Below are 15,299 nucleotides of genomic sequence, written 5' to 3' on the forward strand. Positions count from 1 at the left end.
GTTAGGAACTGGATTGCCGACAGAAATTATTATAGAGCACTCTGCAAACGCAAAGTGCTATACAAGTAACGTGAGCGGCAGGCTCACTGCTTTTAACGGGTACCTTCCCTCCCGGGGAAAAAGTTTTCTTCCCTCGAAATGGCACGGGGAAAGCTCTGAGGTCACGTGTCACCTCCGCGACAAGTGCTGAGGGGGGGAGGCAGGCCTTCCTCGGGCCCGAAAGGAGCACACGACTCCCGAGCGCACTTCGACGGGGGCTGCAGCAAGGCCGCATCTGGGGGGGCGGCTCTGAAGGCCGACAGAAGCACGGCTCCGAAGGACACTGTCTACACCCAACCTCGGAGAGGACTATGAAGTTCCACCTGCTATCTGTTGGTGATCGTCACAGCGAACAATCCCAACGTGGGGCTTTAAGGTGGTGAACGGGTAGGACGCCACGGCAGGCCTCGCGTTCGAAATGGCCCGGAGAAGCGAGGACTTCCCGGCATTGGGGAACCCAACCTGGAAGAGAGGCAGAGATGGGGTGTCACCGCGGGGCGCCTGTGGCAGCACCGGGGACAGAGCGTCTATCGGTCGGCAGTGCCCACACCCCCTCCTCCTGTCTGGGGCCCCACACGATACTCACCATCCCGGCGTGGGCCACCGTCTTGAGCTCCAGGAAGAGGACACGTTCCTGACCAGGCTGCCCGGGGGTACAGGTCACCGGTGCACGGTTGTCATTGGCCAGGAAAAAGCGGTTGCCTTTTCCTCCCGCACCTCCCCGAGCGGCGACATACTCCGCGCCCGGGCAGGACAGGTCAGCCACGACTTCACTGCCCTCCTTCACTAAGGTGCCCACAGGGACCTGAAAATAATGAAGCACTTGCGGGGCTGGAGGGCAGACACGTGAGTGGACCAGACCCCATGCATCTGTCCGTGTCTAGAAAAGGGGGGTGTAGCGGAGGGAGGGGGCACCACTAGGTCCCCCTTCACAGAGCTACGAAGCACCAAGAGAAAGGTCCCAACCTTCACAGGGACTTTATGGGGCTGTCATAATCCCTGCATGGCATTCAGATAGCTTCTTCAAACAGTGTTTCTAAAACATTAGGGTGGATGGAAGCATCTGGAAAACACTGGGATAATCTGAGAGAGAGATGGCTTGAGAGGGTCAGGACAGAGGAAGAGCGGACCCCTGGAGTCCCGCTTTTTATTAAAAAAAAAAAAAAAAAAAAAAAAAATTTTTTCTTTTAACGTTTATTTATTTTTGAGACAGAGAGAGACAGAGCATGAACGGGGGAGGGTCAGAGAGAGGGAGACACAGAATCCAAAACAGGCTCCAGGCTCCGAGCTGTTAGCACAGAGCGCGACACGGGGCTCGAACTCATGGACTGTGAGATCATGACCTGAGCCGAAGTCGGCCGCTCAACCGACTGAGCCACCCAGGCGCCCCTGGAGTCCCGCTTTTTAAATACAATTATTTTGTGATTTTTGAAAACGGGTCATACACACGTGTGGGATAAAATTAGGACCAAGTCTCGGTCTGGGACAGCTGTGTGTCCGAGCCAAGGGGACCCCTGTGAGGCACCCCCTGAGGCCACGACAGGCTTACCGGGATGTAGAGGACAGCGCCGCCTCGCCCGGAGCAGTTCTTCCGGCCGCCGGCTTGCCCATGGAAACCCTGGTACCGTGACAACACAGAGGACAGCGACTTGACTTGCTGGTCAGCTACAAGTTAGAGCAACGACCTTCACCATTGTTGGCTTAAAAGCAGAATTCTGTGCACACTGTCCACTTCCTCTGGTTGGGTTTAAGGACATTAAAAATGCTCGCGCACAGAAACATGGAACGAAGTCATGGCACAAGTTACCGAGCGAGCAATGGGATATTTTAATTTTTTTTTTTAAACATTTCTTTTTGAGAGACAGAGTGCAAGCAGGGGAGGGGCAGAGAGAGACAGAGACACAGAATCGGAAGCAGGCTCCAGGCTCTGAGCTGTCAGCACAGAGCCCGATGTAGGGCTTGAACTCACGAACCGTGAGATCATGACCTGAGCCGAAGTTGGACGCCCAACCGACTGAGCCACCCAGGCGCCCCGCAATGTGACATTTTAAAAAGCTAAATTCTCACTTCCTTTCAAAAAAATACAATTTCTGAAAATTCAAAATCACCTATAATACCATCATCAATGTAAAAATAGTTCCACTTTCGGGTTTGCCTGGGTGGCTCCGTCAGTTAAGTGTCTGACCCTTGGTATCGGCTCAGGTCACGATCTCAAGGGTTCATGAGCTCGAGCCCCACAATGTGGTCAACGTAGTCCACAGCCTTCCGGCACGTACCGAGACAGCAACACCGACCTTGTTGTTACGTGCTGGACTAGAACGTTACACTCCCTGAGAGTAAACGCACTCTGTACTCCTCAAATTTAGAAAAACCCACCACTGAAGTTGGTTCAGGGGCATTAAGTACGAACACACATATAATTTAATAAAAATGATGTCCATACGTCAACATTTGAATTCAAATTCCCACGCGGATAAGAAGCTGGAGACGCTCCACCCCAAAGAGGAGCAGACACCCCGATCCTTCCCACACGGCCCCCGGGGACACGTGCCTTTCAGGATGACATGGCCACCGTCACCTCCATCACCACCGTCGGGGCCTCCGAACTCCTTCCGGGGCTCACTGTGGAAACAGCTCACCCCGTCGCCTCCACATCCCCCTCGGATGAGCACTCGGCGATGGTCCACAAAATGCCTCTTCTGCAGAGAGCACAGCGAGCCCACTCGTTACTCCCTCCGCGATCCTCGCGAGGACCAAGCAGCCATGTGGAATGTGCCTTTTGTATCTATGACAGGTTTTAAGACTAGAGGTAAATGACGCTAAGGTTACTAATCTCGCCCCCAGTGCAAAAATAGGAAAAGGTTCCCACGAGCCCGTACTACTTGTAGGCCCACGTCAGTCAACAAGGCACATGTAAAAAGTGGTCAGCACGGAACTCAGTTGGATAACGAAGTCAACATTCCCAAACTAAAAAAAATGAGAGTTGTTTAGAGAACATTCCTTAAACAAAGCATCTTTCCATGTTTTTTCAAATAGAAATACGTTACTGAAATAATAGGTCTTTACTAATGAAAAGACACCATAATGAATGCGAGAGTCCTTGGTGGATTACCAGGCTTCTAACTTTAAAGAAAGAATGTTTTCTGCAGCCCAAGTGAAAAGGGCTTATGTTTGTTTATTTATTTTTTAATTTAAAAAAAAAAATCTTTATTTTTGAGAGAGAGAGAGAGAGACAGAGACAGAGTGCGAGCGGGGGAGAAAGAGAGAGAGGGAGACACAGAATCTGAAGCAGGCTCCAGGCTGTCAGCACAGAGCCCGATGCGGGGCTCGAACTCAAGGACTGCAAGATCATGGCGTGAGCTGATGTCGGACACTTGACCGACTGAGCCACCCAGGCGCCCCTGAAGAGGGCTTAGGTTTAAATGTAGCAATACAAACAGAACTCCTGACCTGAGAGTAAGTGTTGCTCTAGGCCCCTAAGGGAGGCACAATCTAGGAGAAGAACTAGAACTAACTAGGTTCACATTTGATAAACATTAGCTCATCCTGGCCAGCTCTCCGAGGTGCCAGGGCACAGTGCCAGTGTCCCGCTAGCGGGGAACCCGCCGCCCTCCTGCACGCGTGTGCAGGTGGACGTGGCCATCCACAAGGCCCCTCTACCAGGACCCAGGGCATCTGCATTTCTGTCCACTACTGCATAAGCAGATCTTTTTTTTTTTTTTTTTTTAATACCCAAGTATTTTAAGATTCTCTGGCACCACCACGTGGAAAAACCACGAATTACTATTTCAAAAACTTTGCTGTAGGCCAACATAATCAAGATCAACGTGATGGGAAAAAAGCACAACTGATGAACGTTCTAGGGAAAATAAAACTTAGATTCAATTTGTACGTTCAGCTAAGACCATGCAAAGCTGAGGCACGTGGTAAGTTGTCCACAGAAAACACTCTTGGCCCAGGTGATGCTTATCTGCCCACACCCATTTAGGAGGAATGATAGATAGGGTCGGAAGCACCTATCTGCTTAAATTTAATCAAAGGTCATTCACGTTCTTAGTAGGTCTTGGTGAATTTAGAACAAAAACCAGGTAAGGCTTAAAGAAGTATAAAGCTAAAGGCAGGCCCCTTCCCCCCACAGAGGTTTTAAATGAAGAACGACTCGTACATACTTGAGAACGTACCTAGTACACACGTCCCAGGGGCGCCTGGGGGCCCAGTCTGTGGAGCGTCCGACTCGACTTCGGCTCAGGTATTGAGCTCACGGTGGGGGAGTTTGAGCCCCACGTCGGGCTCCGTGCTGGCCTGCCTGGAATTCTCTCTCCCTCTCTCTGCCCCTCCCCTGCTAGTGTGCACCCTCCCTCCCGGCTGCAGGGAAGGAGCACGGCGCTCCGGCGGCACCCACGCGCCTTCCCCGCTCTTCGCAGTTTCCACGAGCACAGGACTCGGCACACAGACCTTCTTTCCATCTCATCGCGTTCAAGATGCCACATGTGTAGCATCACACACACATCAGAATGAATGAACAGGAAAATGAGATCTCAAAACAGTGTGCCTTGCTTCTGAGAGAGGGAACTGCAGGCAACCTCCTTCAAGGTCAGAAATCTCACCAGCTTCTTCTCGGAGAGCGGTTTCTTTCCGGGGGGCTCCTGGTGCTTGGAGAGGTCCGCACAGCTGGCCGAGAGCAGCCTGGGGGGAGCGTGCCACGGGAGCTGGCCGGGCGCGACCCGAGTCCAGCGCCCCACGCCCCCAAACACGGTCCGCGGTCCTACTGAGAGAAGCCTCGAAGGCACCATGGCTCCTTAACAAAAATCAAATTGGCAAAATCAGACGCCTGGTTTAAACCTGCAAACCGAGGGGCGCCCGGGTGGCTCAGTCGGTTAAGCATCTGACTCTTGATTTCGGTCATGGTCTCATACTTGTGGGATGGAGCCCCAAGTCGGGTTCTGCGCGGACAGAGCGGAGCCTGCTTGGGACTCTCTCTCTCAAAATAAATAAACTTAAAAAAAAAAAAAAAAAAACCCCACAACCCTGCAAACTGAAACTAAAGAAAAGGCCTGTGCACGGCAGTATCTCCATGTGTGGTTTTGAAACACGTAAACAAACTCACTAACAGGACTGTCTTCCATCACCACTCTCAGCTCCGAGCCAGGAAGGGTCACCTGCCCTTCTCAGCCTCTGTCTTACTTGGGAGCAAGATGTGTGTACAAAGGATTTAAATCGTTAAACCTCCCGCAGCACTGGATGCACTCCTCTACAGGTTATCAAATATCTGCTCAGTGAGAACATTAAGAAGAAAACCCGAGCCTCAAATAAAAAGTTCTTAAAACACCCAGGGGGGCCTGGGTGGCTCAGTCAGTTGATTTCAGCTCAGGTCACAGTGTCACGGTTTGTGGGATCGAGCCCTACGTCAGCACGGGGTCTGCTTGGGACTCTCTCTTCCTGCCCCTTCCCCACTTGTGTGTGCACCCTCTCAAAATAAATATTAAAAAATATATTAAAACACTCAATTACTCAAATATTAGTGGGTTATCCTGTGCAGTACAAAAATAGCCAAACTGGACCAGTGAGAATACGGGCTATGGAGCGCGGTGGTTACGCCCCCAGACTGGAAGCAAATATCCCCTCTGCCCCTTGTCCCCAGTGTGGACCCGGAAGCACTCTTCCCTGTGCGGCCTCACTCTGTGCATCTGTCAATGGGACGGGGCTGGCAGGACAGGCCGAGTTAATCCCCGTGAACAGGCCGCCCACGTTCGTGCTCAGTGTGAGCCACCTGTCCCTAACTGGGGGCTGCTCACACCCTTACCAGTGCCCACACATCTGTAGGCGCCAAGGCCACATGTGAGGCAGCCTGGGACCTGGCACTCTAGGGGTGACAGCCCCTTCTCCCTTTGCTGTGAGGGCCTGATACCCACCCACTCTCAGATGTCCCTGATGCGTGGGCACACGTGTGCCACGTAAAAGAAAACTCAGAAAGTTTCCCTCCCGTTTCTAAGTATGAAATATACACGCAAATAGGAAAAGAAACGTACACGTAATGTTTAAAATATAATTAGAGGGGCGCCTGGGGGGCTCAGTCGGTTAAGCATCCGACTTCAGCTCAGGTCATGATCTCACAGCTCGTGGGTTCTAGCCCCGCGTCGGGCTCTGTGCTGACAGCTCGGAGCCTGGAGCCTGCTTGGGATTCTGTGTCTTCCTCTCTCTCTGCCCCTCCCCTGCTCACTCTCTGTCTCAAAACTAAATAAATATTAAAAAAAAAAAAAGTTAGAAAGCCACCAAGTGTGTAACACAGCAGGAGAGGAGACAGAATTTGCTTGGACCTTAGAAGCCCCTCCCGTGAGCCTCCAGCTCCACATTCGGGTTCCACAGGGAAGGGATACATTCTTTGTGGGAATTCTTCTCCTAGCAAGGCACTGAAGAGTTTTGCTTCTCATTTGGAAACTGTCACAGTCATGGAAAAGGCAGAGTCGGGGGTGAAGGACCCTTTCCTTCCTGAATCGCCTGCGGGGAAGCTGCCGACCTGACGCCCCACATCACCCCACGCGTGCCCCCCGTGGAGCCGGCGTCCCCCGCGAGCAGGCCTCCGGCCACACGCACGGCCCTCCCTTCAGCCTCCCTAGCCTGGGACGCTCCTCAGCCTCGCCTTGGCTCTCGTGCCAGTGACGCTTCGAGGCCACGGGCCAGGTGTCCTGCAGCAGGTGTGTGTCCCCCGTCTGACTGACGTCCCCTCCCCTCGTGACAAGAATGTCACACAAGCCCCGCAGAGGGCCGGGTCTCCTTGGTCCTTTCCTGATGCACTCTGAGCTCCAGCCCTCTGGGGTCCCTGCCGGCTTCCCCCTCCTCATCAGCTCCCCATTTATTCACCGTCGTGGGCTCGTGCTTTTCTGTTTTAGTGAGCTACACTTGGATATGCATGCGTTTAGTTATTTATGATCTATTTACATATTTATTTATCTATCTACATATCTATCTATCATGTTCAAACGGTCCCCAGTTTGGCCAGTGGCGGCCCATCAATCTTTGAGGACTTCCCTGCTTCTGGGTACAAAATGTTCCGGGCTCACTTCGTATTCTCCCCAGAAGACCCTGAGATCAGCCTTTACTCAAGAAGCCCCCGTTGCTGTGAGTGGAGAATGGGATTCAGAAGCCCCTGTGCCCGCTGGGCAGGCTGGGGTTTCGCAGCTTGCGGGCTCTCAGGGGGGGCCCGGAGGGCAGACAGAGGTACGCACACCCACCTGTGCGTCACTGCTACGCCTGTCCACCCACAGCCAGCGAGCCAGGAATTCACACCTACGTGCCCAACTGCACACCGCAGGACGCACGCTCATCTCCTCTTTCTGTCTCGACAACTCCACTCTCTGACTGCCAGGTCCCCGCTTCCAGCGTCCTGGACATGTTTGTTCACTGGCTCAATCCTCATAGCAGCCAAACCCTCCCCTCCTCCACCCCCCGTGCTGGGCTGAACCCCAATCCCCCCCGCCCCGGGGATACCCTCCCGTTACCTTTCTGTAAGTGCATACTGTTTCTACAAGGAACTTTTATTTGGGAATGATTTTAGACTTACAAAAAAAAGGTGAAAGATATTCCCATATACCTCTTGGCCGGTCTCCCCTAACGTTAGCGTCTTACGTGACCGGGATACGTTTGCCAAAACTAAGAACCCGACTTGGGTTAAACTCCAGATGGCATTCGGAGTGCACCAGTTTTTCCACCAACAGCTCTCTCTCTCTTCCAGGGCCAGAGCCAGGGTCCCACACCGCGTTAAGCCATCCTGGAGTGCTATCTCTAAGACAAGGGCTGTCCGCCCAGCATCACAGGCCCGGCAAGGACACCCTTCAGGAGGGGAGATGGAACGAGACGGTCTCAGACGGTGAAAAAGCATCTCTGCAAGAGATGCTCGAGAGTTCCCGAGGTGAAGGAAAAAGGCCCCAGAGGGACACCCAGATCTTCAGCAACGGGAGGCAGCAACAGAAAAGGTAAATGACTTAAAAGCACTGCCAATTTTCCTGGTGAGATTAGACACGTAAGATCACAGCAAGAAAGACTTATTTATAATACCGTCCAGTGGGTTTTCGACGCAGGCAGAGGTCCTCCACCTGACAGCGTCAGATCGCGGGGAGATGAAAGGGACCGTGGGGGGCAAGCGGCCCGCACCAGCCTCAGCGCCGAGCAGGCGAGGACAGGCTGGGCATGTGCACCGTGTCCCCCAGAGCAGCCGCTGACACGCAACACAGAGACGGCCCAAGAGCCAACCGACAGGGACAGGGGACGCTTCAAAACACGCCAACGGTTCAGAAGAACGGGGCTAACGGAAGCAGAGAGGACACACAGAAAATAAACAATAGAAGAGTTTAGTTTAACCTAACCAGACGCGTAACTGAGGTAAGAAAGACGTCCAGAAACAGCATCACCGGACGCGAGGGAAGACATCTGATAGTGACCCAAGGGCACCGAGCAGCTACAGATGTGCACGATGACAACTTCGAAACACATGAAGCAAAATCTGAAAGAACTGAAGGGAGAAACAGACCGCTGCACAGCCATCGCGGGGAATTTTAAAAATAAAAAAAAGTAGCTGAAGAGAAAACAAGCAAACAACCGAAAACAGCGACGAAGATGCAGAAAATCTGAGCCATCTTATCAACAGGGTCGATCTGACATGCACAGAGCAGTTCATCCAACGACTGCAGAGCAGACGCTATTTTCAGGCGTCTGGAACACTCACTAGACAGACCATCGGACGGGACGCAAAGCTTCGAGCATTGATTCAAGAGGATGGAAACCACGGAGGGTGTGGTGTGTTCTCTGGCTACAAGAAGACCGAAGTCAGTAAGTACTAAGGAAACCCCGATTACCCGGAAGTTATACGGCACGCTTCCATTTTGAAAGGAACGGCAAGGACAGCACAACATGCCCAGTTCAGGGGACCCTCGGGGCTCTGCGTGCTCACCCTGCCAAAGAAGAACAATCTAAAACCAGCTAAGATCAAGAAACCAGAAAGTGCAAAGTGGAAGGAAGGAAATAATAAAGAGTAGAAATAAACCCTAGCAGACGACAGAAAAACACCACAGCCACTGAAAAGATACACTGAAAAGATTCATGGTGCTAACAAAGCTCTCATCAGACTGATCAAGAGTGAACACAGATCCCCAATGTCAGGAATTTAAAAGGGGTTCTCAGCACCAACTGTCCAGATACGAAAAGGGTAAGAGAATGCTATGAACAAGTTTTTGCCAGCAAATTCAGCAACTTACGTGAAATGGACAATTTCTTGAAAAATGCAACTCACCCAACTAATACAACAAGTAGAAAATCTAAATAGCTGTGTCTACTAAAAAAAGTTAAACTGCTCATAAGAAACATCCCCCAAAAGACTCTAGACTCAGACGATTTTACTGGGAGATTCTAAAGAACATTCAAGGAAGACATAACAGCAATCTTACAGAAACTTTCTCAGAAAAAGGAAGTGAGATCACTACCTAACTCATTTTACAAGACCAGTGAAACTCTAGTACCAAAGCCTCGTATTACAGAGAAAATTACAGTCCAACATCCCTCATGAACATAGACACAAAGAATCCCTAACAACACAGGGTCCAGTTGAGCCTACCGCGTACCAGGGCCAAGCGGGATGACTCCTGGAACACAGGCTTTATTAGCAGTTACAACCCCACCCCCGCTTCCCACTGGCAATCACACACACCTGACCCAAGTCAACAGCCATGTGTGATCAGGAAAAGGAAACGCTGCAGCAAATGAGGAACGGGAGGGTACATCTCCAAGCTGACAAAAGGGCATCTGGCCCATCACACGGGATGGAGAAAGACTGGACTGTTACCCACGATGGAGAAAAAGCCGCTATGCTCACCACTTCTACGCAACACTGTGTTTCAAACGCTGCAATAAAGAATGAAAACAAGGGGCGCCTGGGTGGCGCAGTCGGTTAAGCGTCCGACTTCAGCCAGGTCACGATCTCGCGGTCCGTGAGTTCGAGCCCCGCGTCAGGCTCTGGGCTGATGGCTCGGAGCCTGGAGCCTGTTTCCGATTCTGTGTCTCCCTCCCTCTCTCCCCCCCCCCCGTCCAGGCCCTGCCCCCCTCTGCCCCCCCCCCCAAAAAAAAAAGAATGAAAACAAAACAAAAAAGGAGAGGTGACAGCGCAGAAGATATGATTGTTTCCACAGAGAGTCCCAGGAAAACCTATAAAACAATGACTAAAATTAATAAAACGATTAACCAAGTTTGCAGATTACAAGGTTAACGCACAAAAACCAATTGTACTCATACACTAGCGGCAAACAACTGGAAAATGAAGAAAACAGGCTCAGCCACGGTAGCGCCATACATAAAAAGTGCCTAGAAATAAGCATAACTATCAACATTCAAGACGTCTACCGCGCTGCAAAATACTGAGCTGAGTATTTTTAAGGATCGCCTTATCTGGGCCTCTGTAAGCAAAGTACTTTCAGTCCCCCGACTGGCAGATGAAGAGGGAAAGTGGCTCACCCGAGGTCTGAGTGGTCAGGTGGCAGCAGCGGAGCGAGGAAACTGGTAAAGGGACAAGTCCTCCAGCATTGCTACCAGCACATCCACGGCAAAGCCCGCTGCAGGGCTGTACCGTGCACCCAGCCCCGGCCGACACCAGGTACAGGGCACCGGTGACACGAAACCCGGAGACCTGTCGCAGAGGTCAGCGGCTACAGGGCCAGCCAGAGAGCTGCGCTCTGAACCTTGCCTACTGGGCTTACTTCCTCCTTCCGGCCCTTCCAGCACCGGTTGGAAAAGCCTGCTGATTGCATGCCTGAGTGAAAGGGCTTCCCTCGATAAGTAACAATTTCAACTTTGTGTCACGCTGCTGTTTGCTGTTTTCCTTCTAATGCCATCCCTGCACCGCCCAATGAGCCGACCACATGGGGCTATTCAATTTAAATTAGTTAAAAATTTAAAAACGGGGCACCTGGGTGGCTCGGTCAGCTGCACATCCGACTTTGACTCAGATCATGACTCACCCTTTGTGAGTTCAGGTCCTGCATCGGGCTCCGTGCTGACGGCGCAGAACCGGCTTCAGATCCTCTGTCCCCGTCTCTGCCCCTCCTTTGCTCTCTCTCTCAAAAACAACATTTAAAATAAATAAGTAAAAATGTAAAAATACTGTCCCTCAGTTACACAAGGCACATTTCAAGTGCTGACAGCCACGTGTGGTCAGCGGGCCCCATACTGGACATCACACTTCCACTATTACAGAGAGTCCTTCTGGAGAGTGCTGGTCTCTACTGTGGGAACTCAGGAAGTGAGCTCAGATTCCTCCTGGGAGCATCTGTCTACTGGGCCCGTTCAGCAGGTAAAGGCCAGACAGTGATGAAACCCAGGGTCCAGAGTCCAGTCGATGTTATGATTACAGGATGGGGCTTTTACAATTGCTGGAAAGGTACTCAGCACATGGCAAGGGCTCCACTTTACTATTTTTTTAATATTTACTTTTGAGAGAGAAAGAGAGCGCGCACGCCGCAGGGTAGGAGGAGAGACAGAAAGGGAGACACGGAGTCCGAAGCAGGCTCCAGGCTCTGAGCTACCAGCACAGAGCCCGACGTGGGGCTGGAACCCAGGAGCCTTGAGATCATGACCTGGGCCGAAGTCAGACGCTCAACCGACTGAGCCACCCAGGCGTCCCTCCAGTTTGTTTCTTAAATTACTTACTATTGTTTTTCTTCAAGTAGGCTCCCCACCCCCAGATCAAGAGTCGGATCCTCTACCGACCAACCGAGCCAGCAGGGCCTTGGACACTATTACTTCGCTCTATAAAGCGTTAAGCTCAGTTGTACTGCTGCGCAGAAGTTATTCTTTGCCAGGAACCTCTTCTAAACCTTCCACAGAAATTTCAAAATTCATTCCTTACAACCACCTAAGAGCGTGCGTGCTGTTTGCAGAGCCGGCCCGGAGGCACTTGCTCTCCCTGCCGTCGAGGAAGCTGGTTCCGGGCCGCTCCCGTCTGGTTCTGGTGGCGGCACCCTCCCCACTAAATCCTCTGGGTCCAGGGGCAGAAGCAACTCCACCGTCGCAGCTCCAGGTCGGCGTCCCGACTGCACGGTCTCCGCACACGTTCGCTCCTCGACGGCGCCGTGGCGGTGCCGCCCGCCCCGGACCCGGGAGCACGCCCGCTCGGGGGCCGCAGAGACACCCGCCACACCGGGAGCGCCCGGCGCGGGAAAGCGGAGCAGGGAGCCGCGTTTGCAGCAGCGCTCCGTCTACACGCGCTCCGAAATGTTTCGCAGGACGTGTGAGCGCTCGCGCCCTTTCGCGCGGCCGTGCGTCCCCGGCGGTTACGCAGACACGCACGGAAGGACGCGGGGGCGCCCGGGACCCAAGGCCGCTCTCACAAGGCGTGCCCGCCGTCGCCGACCCCGCGCCCCGGTCCCCGGGGCCGCCCCGACGCCCGCCTGCGCCCGCACTCACCGCTCCGGGACACGTCACTTCCGGGGCCCGGACCCGGGCTGCAGATCACTTCCGGGGCCGGACCCGCCCCCGGCAGGCTGCGCCTGCGCAGGGCCTGCCCAGCGAGCGTGAGCGGAAGATAGGACCTACTCCGGCCCGCGTCCTTGGGCGCAGTCCGCGTTGGCTGTGTCGCGGTTGGAGGGTCGCCGGCTGGCGGGCACCCGGCCACCGCGTCAGACACCCGGAGCCCCGTCCGACTGACGCGGGTCATCCCCATCAGAGACCCGCCTCCTCCGTCAGGCACCGACTGCCCCCTTCGGACAGACATCTGTCTTCCCCGTCATGCAGACATCTGCCTCCGCCTTCAGACGCCGGCCACCCCCATCAGAGACCCGTCTCCCCCGTCAGACACCTGCCTCCCCCGACAGCCACGGGCCGCTCCTGTTAGACCCCTGCCTCCCCCGTCAGACATCTGCCTCCCCCGACAGCCCCGCCCCGCCCCCGGTGACACCTGGCAGTCCTGTCAGACACCGGCCTCCCCCGTCAGGCACCGGCTTCCCCGGTCAGACATCCGCCTCCCTCTTCAGACACTGGCTGCCCCCATCAGACACTGCCACCCCGTCCAACTGATGGCTGTCTGCATCAGAGACCTGCCTCCCCCACCAGACACCCGCTGCCTCTATCAGGCACTGGCTTCCCCGGTCAGACATCTGCCTGCCTCCCTCTTCAGACACTGGCTGCCCGTCAGACACCATCGCCCCGTCCAACTGACGTCAGCAGTCTGCATCAGAGATCCACCTCCCCCACCTGACACCAGCCTCCCCCGTCAGACACCCGCCGCCCCTGTCAGACACCTGCCGCCCCCAACGGCCATGGGCCGCTCCTGCCGGACAGTCACTTGCCTCCCTCATCAGACACCAGCTAGCCGGGTCAGACGCCTGTTTCCCCTGTCAGACAGACACCCGCCTCCCCCGGCAGTTACCCACTGCCCCTCCCCCACGACCAGGTGCTGGTCCACTGGGTCCGAACACAGAGAGAAACCGCCCTGTTAGGGTGGTTTTGAAGAACCAGTTTATTCATACATTACACCAAATCATAAGCAATTTATACGCGCCAAACTCCCGACTGGAAAAAACTGAACTGATAGGATGTTTTTCAGAAAATGTACCGTGCTCACAAATAAGACGAATTTGACCTGTTCCGTTACTAGAAATGAAGTAACAGCGCAACAAATCGAAAGGGGAACAGAAGCATCTTCCTCCTGTGCAGCTCTGAACAGACGCCCGCACTCAGACCACCTGTTCCCGCAAACACCGGCGGCCCTGAGGCTTGGGCCCTCGCAGCCCAGCGGTCCTGAGGCTGCCCCGCCCCCCGCCCCCGGAACCTTCCGGCAGCCCAGGTCCCCACCAGCCAGTGGCTGCACGGCAAACTCTGACGGGGGTGAGGTTCTGCGTGCCGCCGTGTCCACGTGCACTTCTGGACGCTGCGGGCGTCTCTCGGGTCCGAGACCTGCTGTGGCTCGGGGACAATTGGGAGGAAGAATGAGCGTCACGTTCCAAGCGTCCTTTGCATCGTCACTGGCCTTCTGTGGAAGGAGTCATAAAAAACAAAGCACCATCGACCACACTGCACGAACAACTCACTTTAGCCTAAGCTTTGCAAACATGTTACAGAAGAGAAGATGTAATACGTTTAATAAAAACAGAACTGCTGGCACCACCTCTTCCCCACAACAGCACATAAAAGCGGACGAGACATTAAATAAACGTTCCGTGATTAATCATTAAATATATTAATACCCCAAATCATGTATAAATTAGGAAATAAATGTACAAACTATTTCACAAAGTGCTTTTTAAAATATATACACAACATTCAAGAAATTCTTAATGTAAGACATTTCAGATTGAAGTTCTGGGATAAGTGTAAGTGTCCTTTCCTTTCAAAAAGTTATTAACACGGCACTTAAAAAAACACACACACATAAAAGGCATATTCGCAGATTGGCAAGGAATAAAAACGGAACCACTTTCACAGTTCTCTAAAATCTGTCACGTTTTCAGTGGGAAATTTTAGTTCCCGATTGAGTTTGCAAATTAGTTCTATGAAAACCGTCAGGAAAGAACAGGACAAAATCGAGGGAGACACCTCCCTAAATGAAATTACTAATGTCTGTGTCATTTAGCAACTAAGAACTCTCTTTCAGTAATTTCATAGAGTACGTATCTTTAAGCCCTTACCAGCGTTAAGAGTTTTTAAAGCCCATATGCCTATAAAAGAGACACTCCTATCCCAATGTACGTGTGATTCTGTCCCCACAGAAGAGGGGAAAATATGCTAGAACAGGACTGGTACTCATCTGGGGCAATCTTTAATCTGCACCTCAGTTCTTCATCCGTAAAACGGGAGCAGTAATTGCCTCCGTATTTCCCAGTGTGGACTGTCACGATTCATTCAAGCAACGAAACAAAAGAAAACAAAACAAAAACAGCATAAAATGCCTTGTAAACTGTAAGCCATTCAACACCTCCGGATGAAGGACTGTTGTCGACTTTTAAAATGCGAAACTTATCAATTTAAAAACACCATCTTCGGTAGGCCTGGTATGGAAAGAATTGGATATTTTTTTGGATTTTCTTGGTTGTTCTTGGAAGTATGTCAGCATTTATCCAAATATGGTTTTAAAGTATTCACGTGGATACTATTATCCAGGTAAAAGCTGACAGAATGTTTGTATTACTAATTAGTGAAACAGAAGGTTTCCTTTTACTATGCTTTTCCAAGTGAGCTGTCTATAATGCTTGAGAACTTAAATGGGATTTGATGTTCTAGGA

At 52.6% G+C, this 15,299-nt stretch overlaps 1 protein-coding gene across 2 annotated transcripts in view; it reads right to left on the reverse strand.

Moving 5' to 3' along the window:
- The window catches only part of MTG2 (mitochondrial ribosome associated GTPase 2), a 13,302-nt gene extending 781 nt beyond the window's left edge, over positions 1-12,521 (reverse strand). Inside the window, exons 1-6 of one of the 2 annotated variants that reach the window (XM_049650513.1) lie at positions 11,043-12,521; positions 4,647-4,837; positions 2,591-2,738; positions 1,589-1,704; positions 626-844; positions 363-501 (exon numbers count right to left, since the gene is read on the reverse strand). In XM_049650513.1, the coding sequence (XP_049506470.1) occupies positions 363-501; positions 626-844; positions 1,589-1,704; positions 2,591-2,738; positions 4,647-4,832 (808 nt within the window). In that variant the 5' untranslated portion in view covers positions 4,833-4,837; positions 11,043-12,521. Of the gene's footprint in view, positions 1-362; positions 502-625; positions 845-1,588; positions 1,705-2,590; positions 2,739-4,646; positions 10,098-11,042 lie in introns of those variants that run through there. The other variant, XM_049650512.1, reaches the window with a different exon arrangement.
- Between the last annotated feature and the right edge of the window lie 2,778 nt (positions 12,522-15,299).

The sequence above is a fragment of the Panthera uncia genome, assembly GCF_023721935.1.
Source record: "Panthera uncia isolate 11264 chromosome A3 unlocalized genomic scaffold, Puncia_PCG_1.0 HiC_scaffold_11, whole genome shotgun sequence".
Classification (NCBI taxonomy): Eukaryota; Metazoa; Chordata; class Mammalia; order Carnivora; family Felidae; genus Panthera; species Panthera uncia.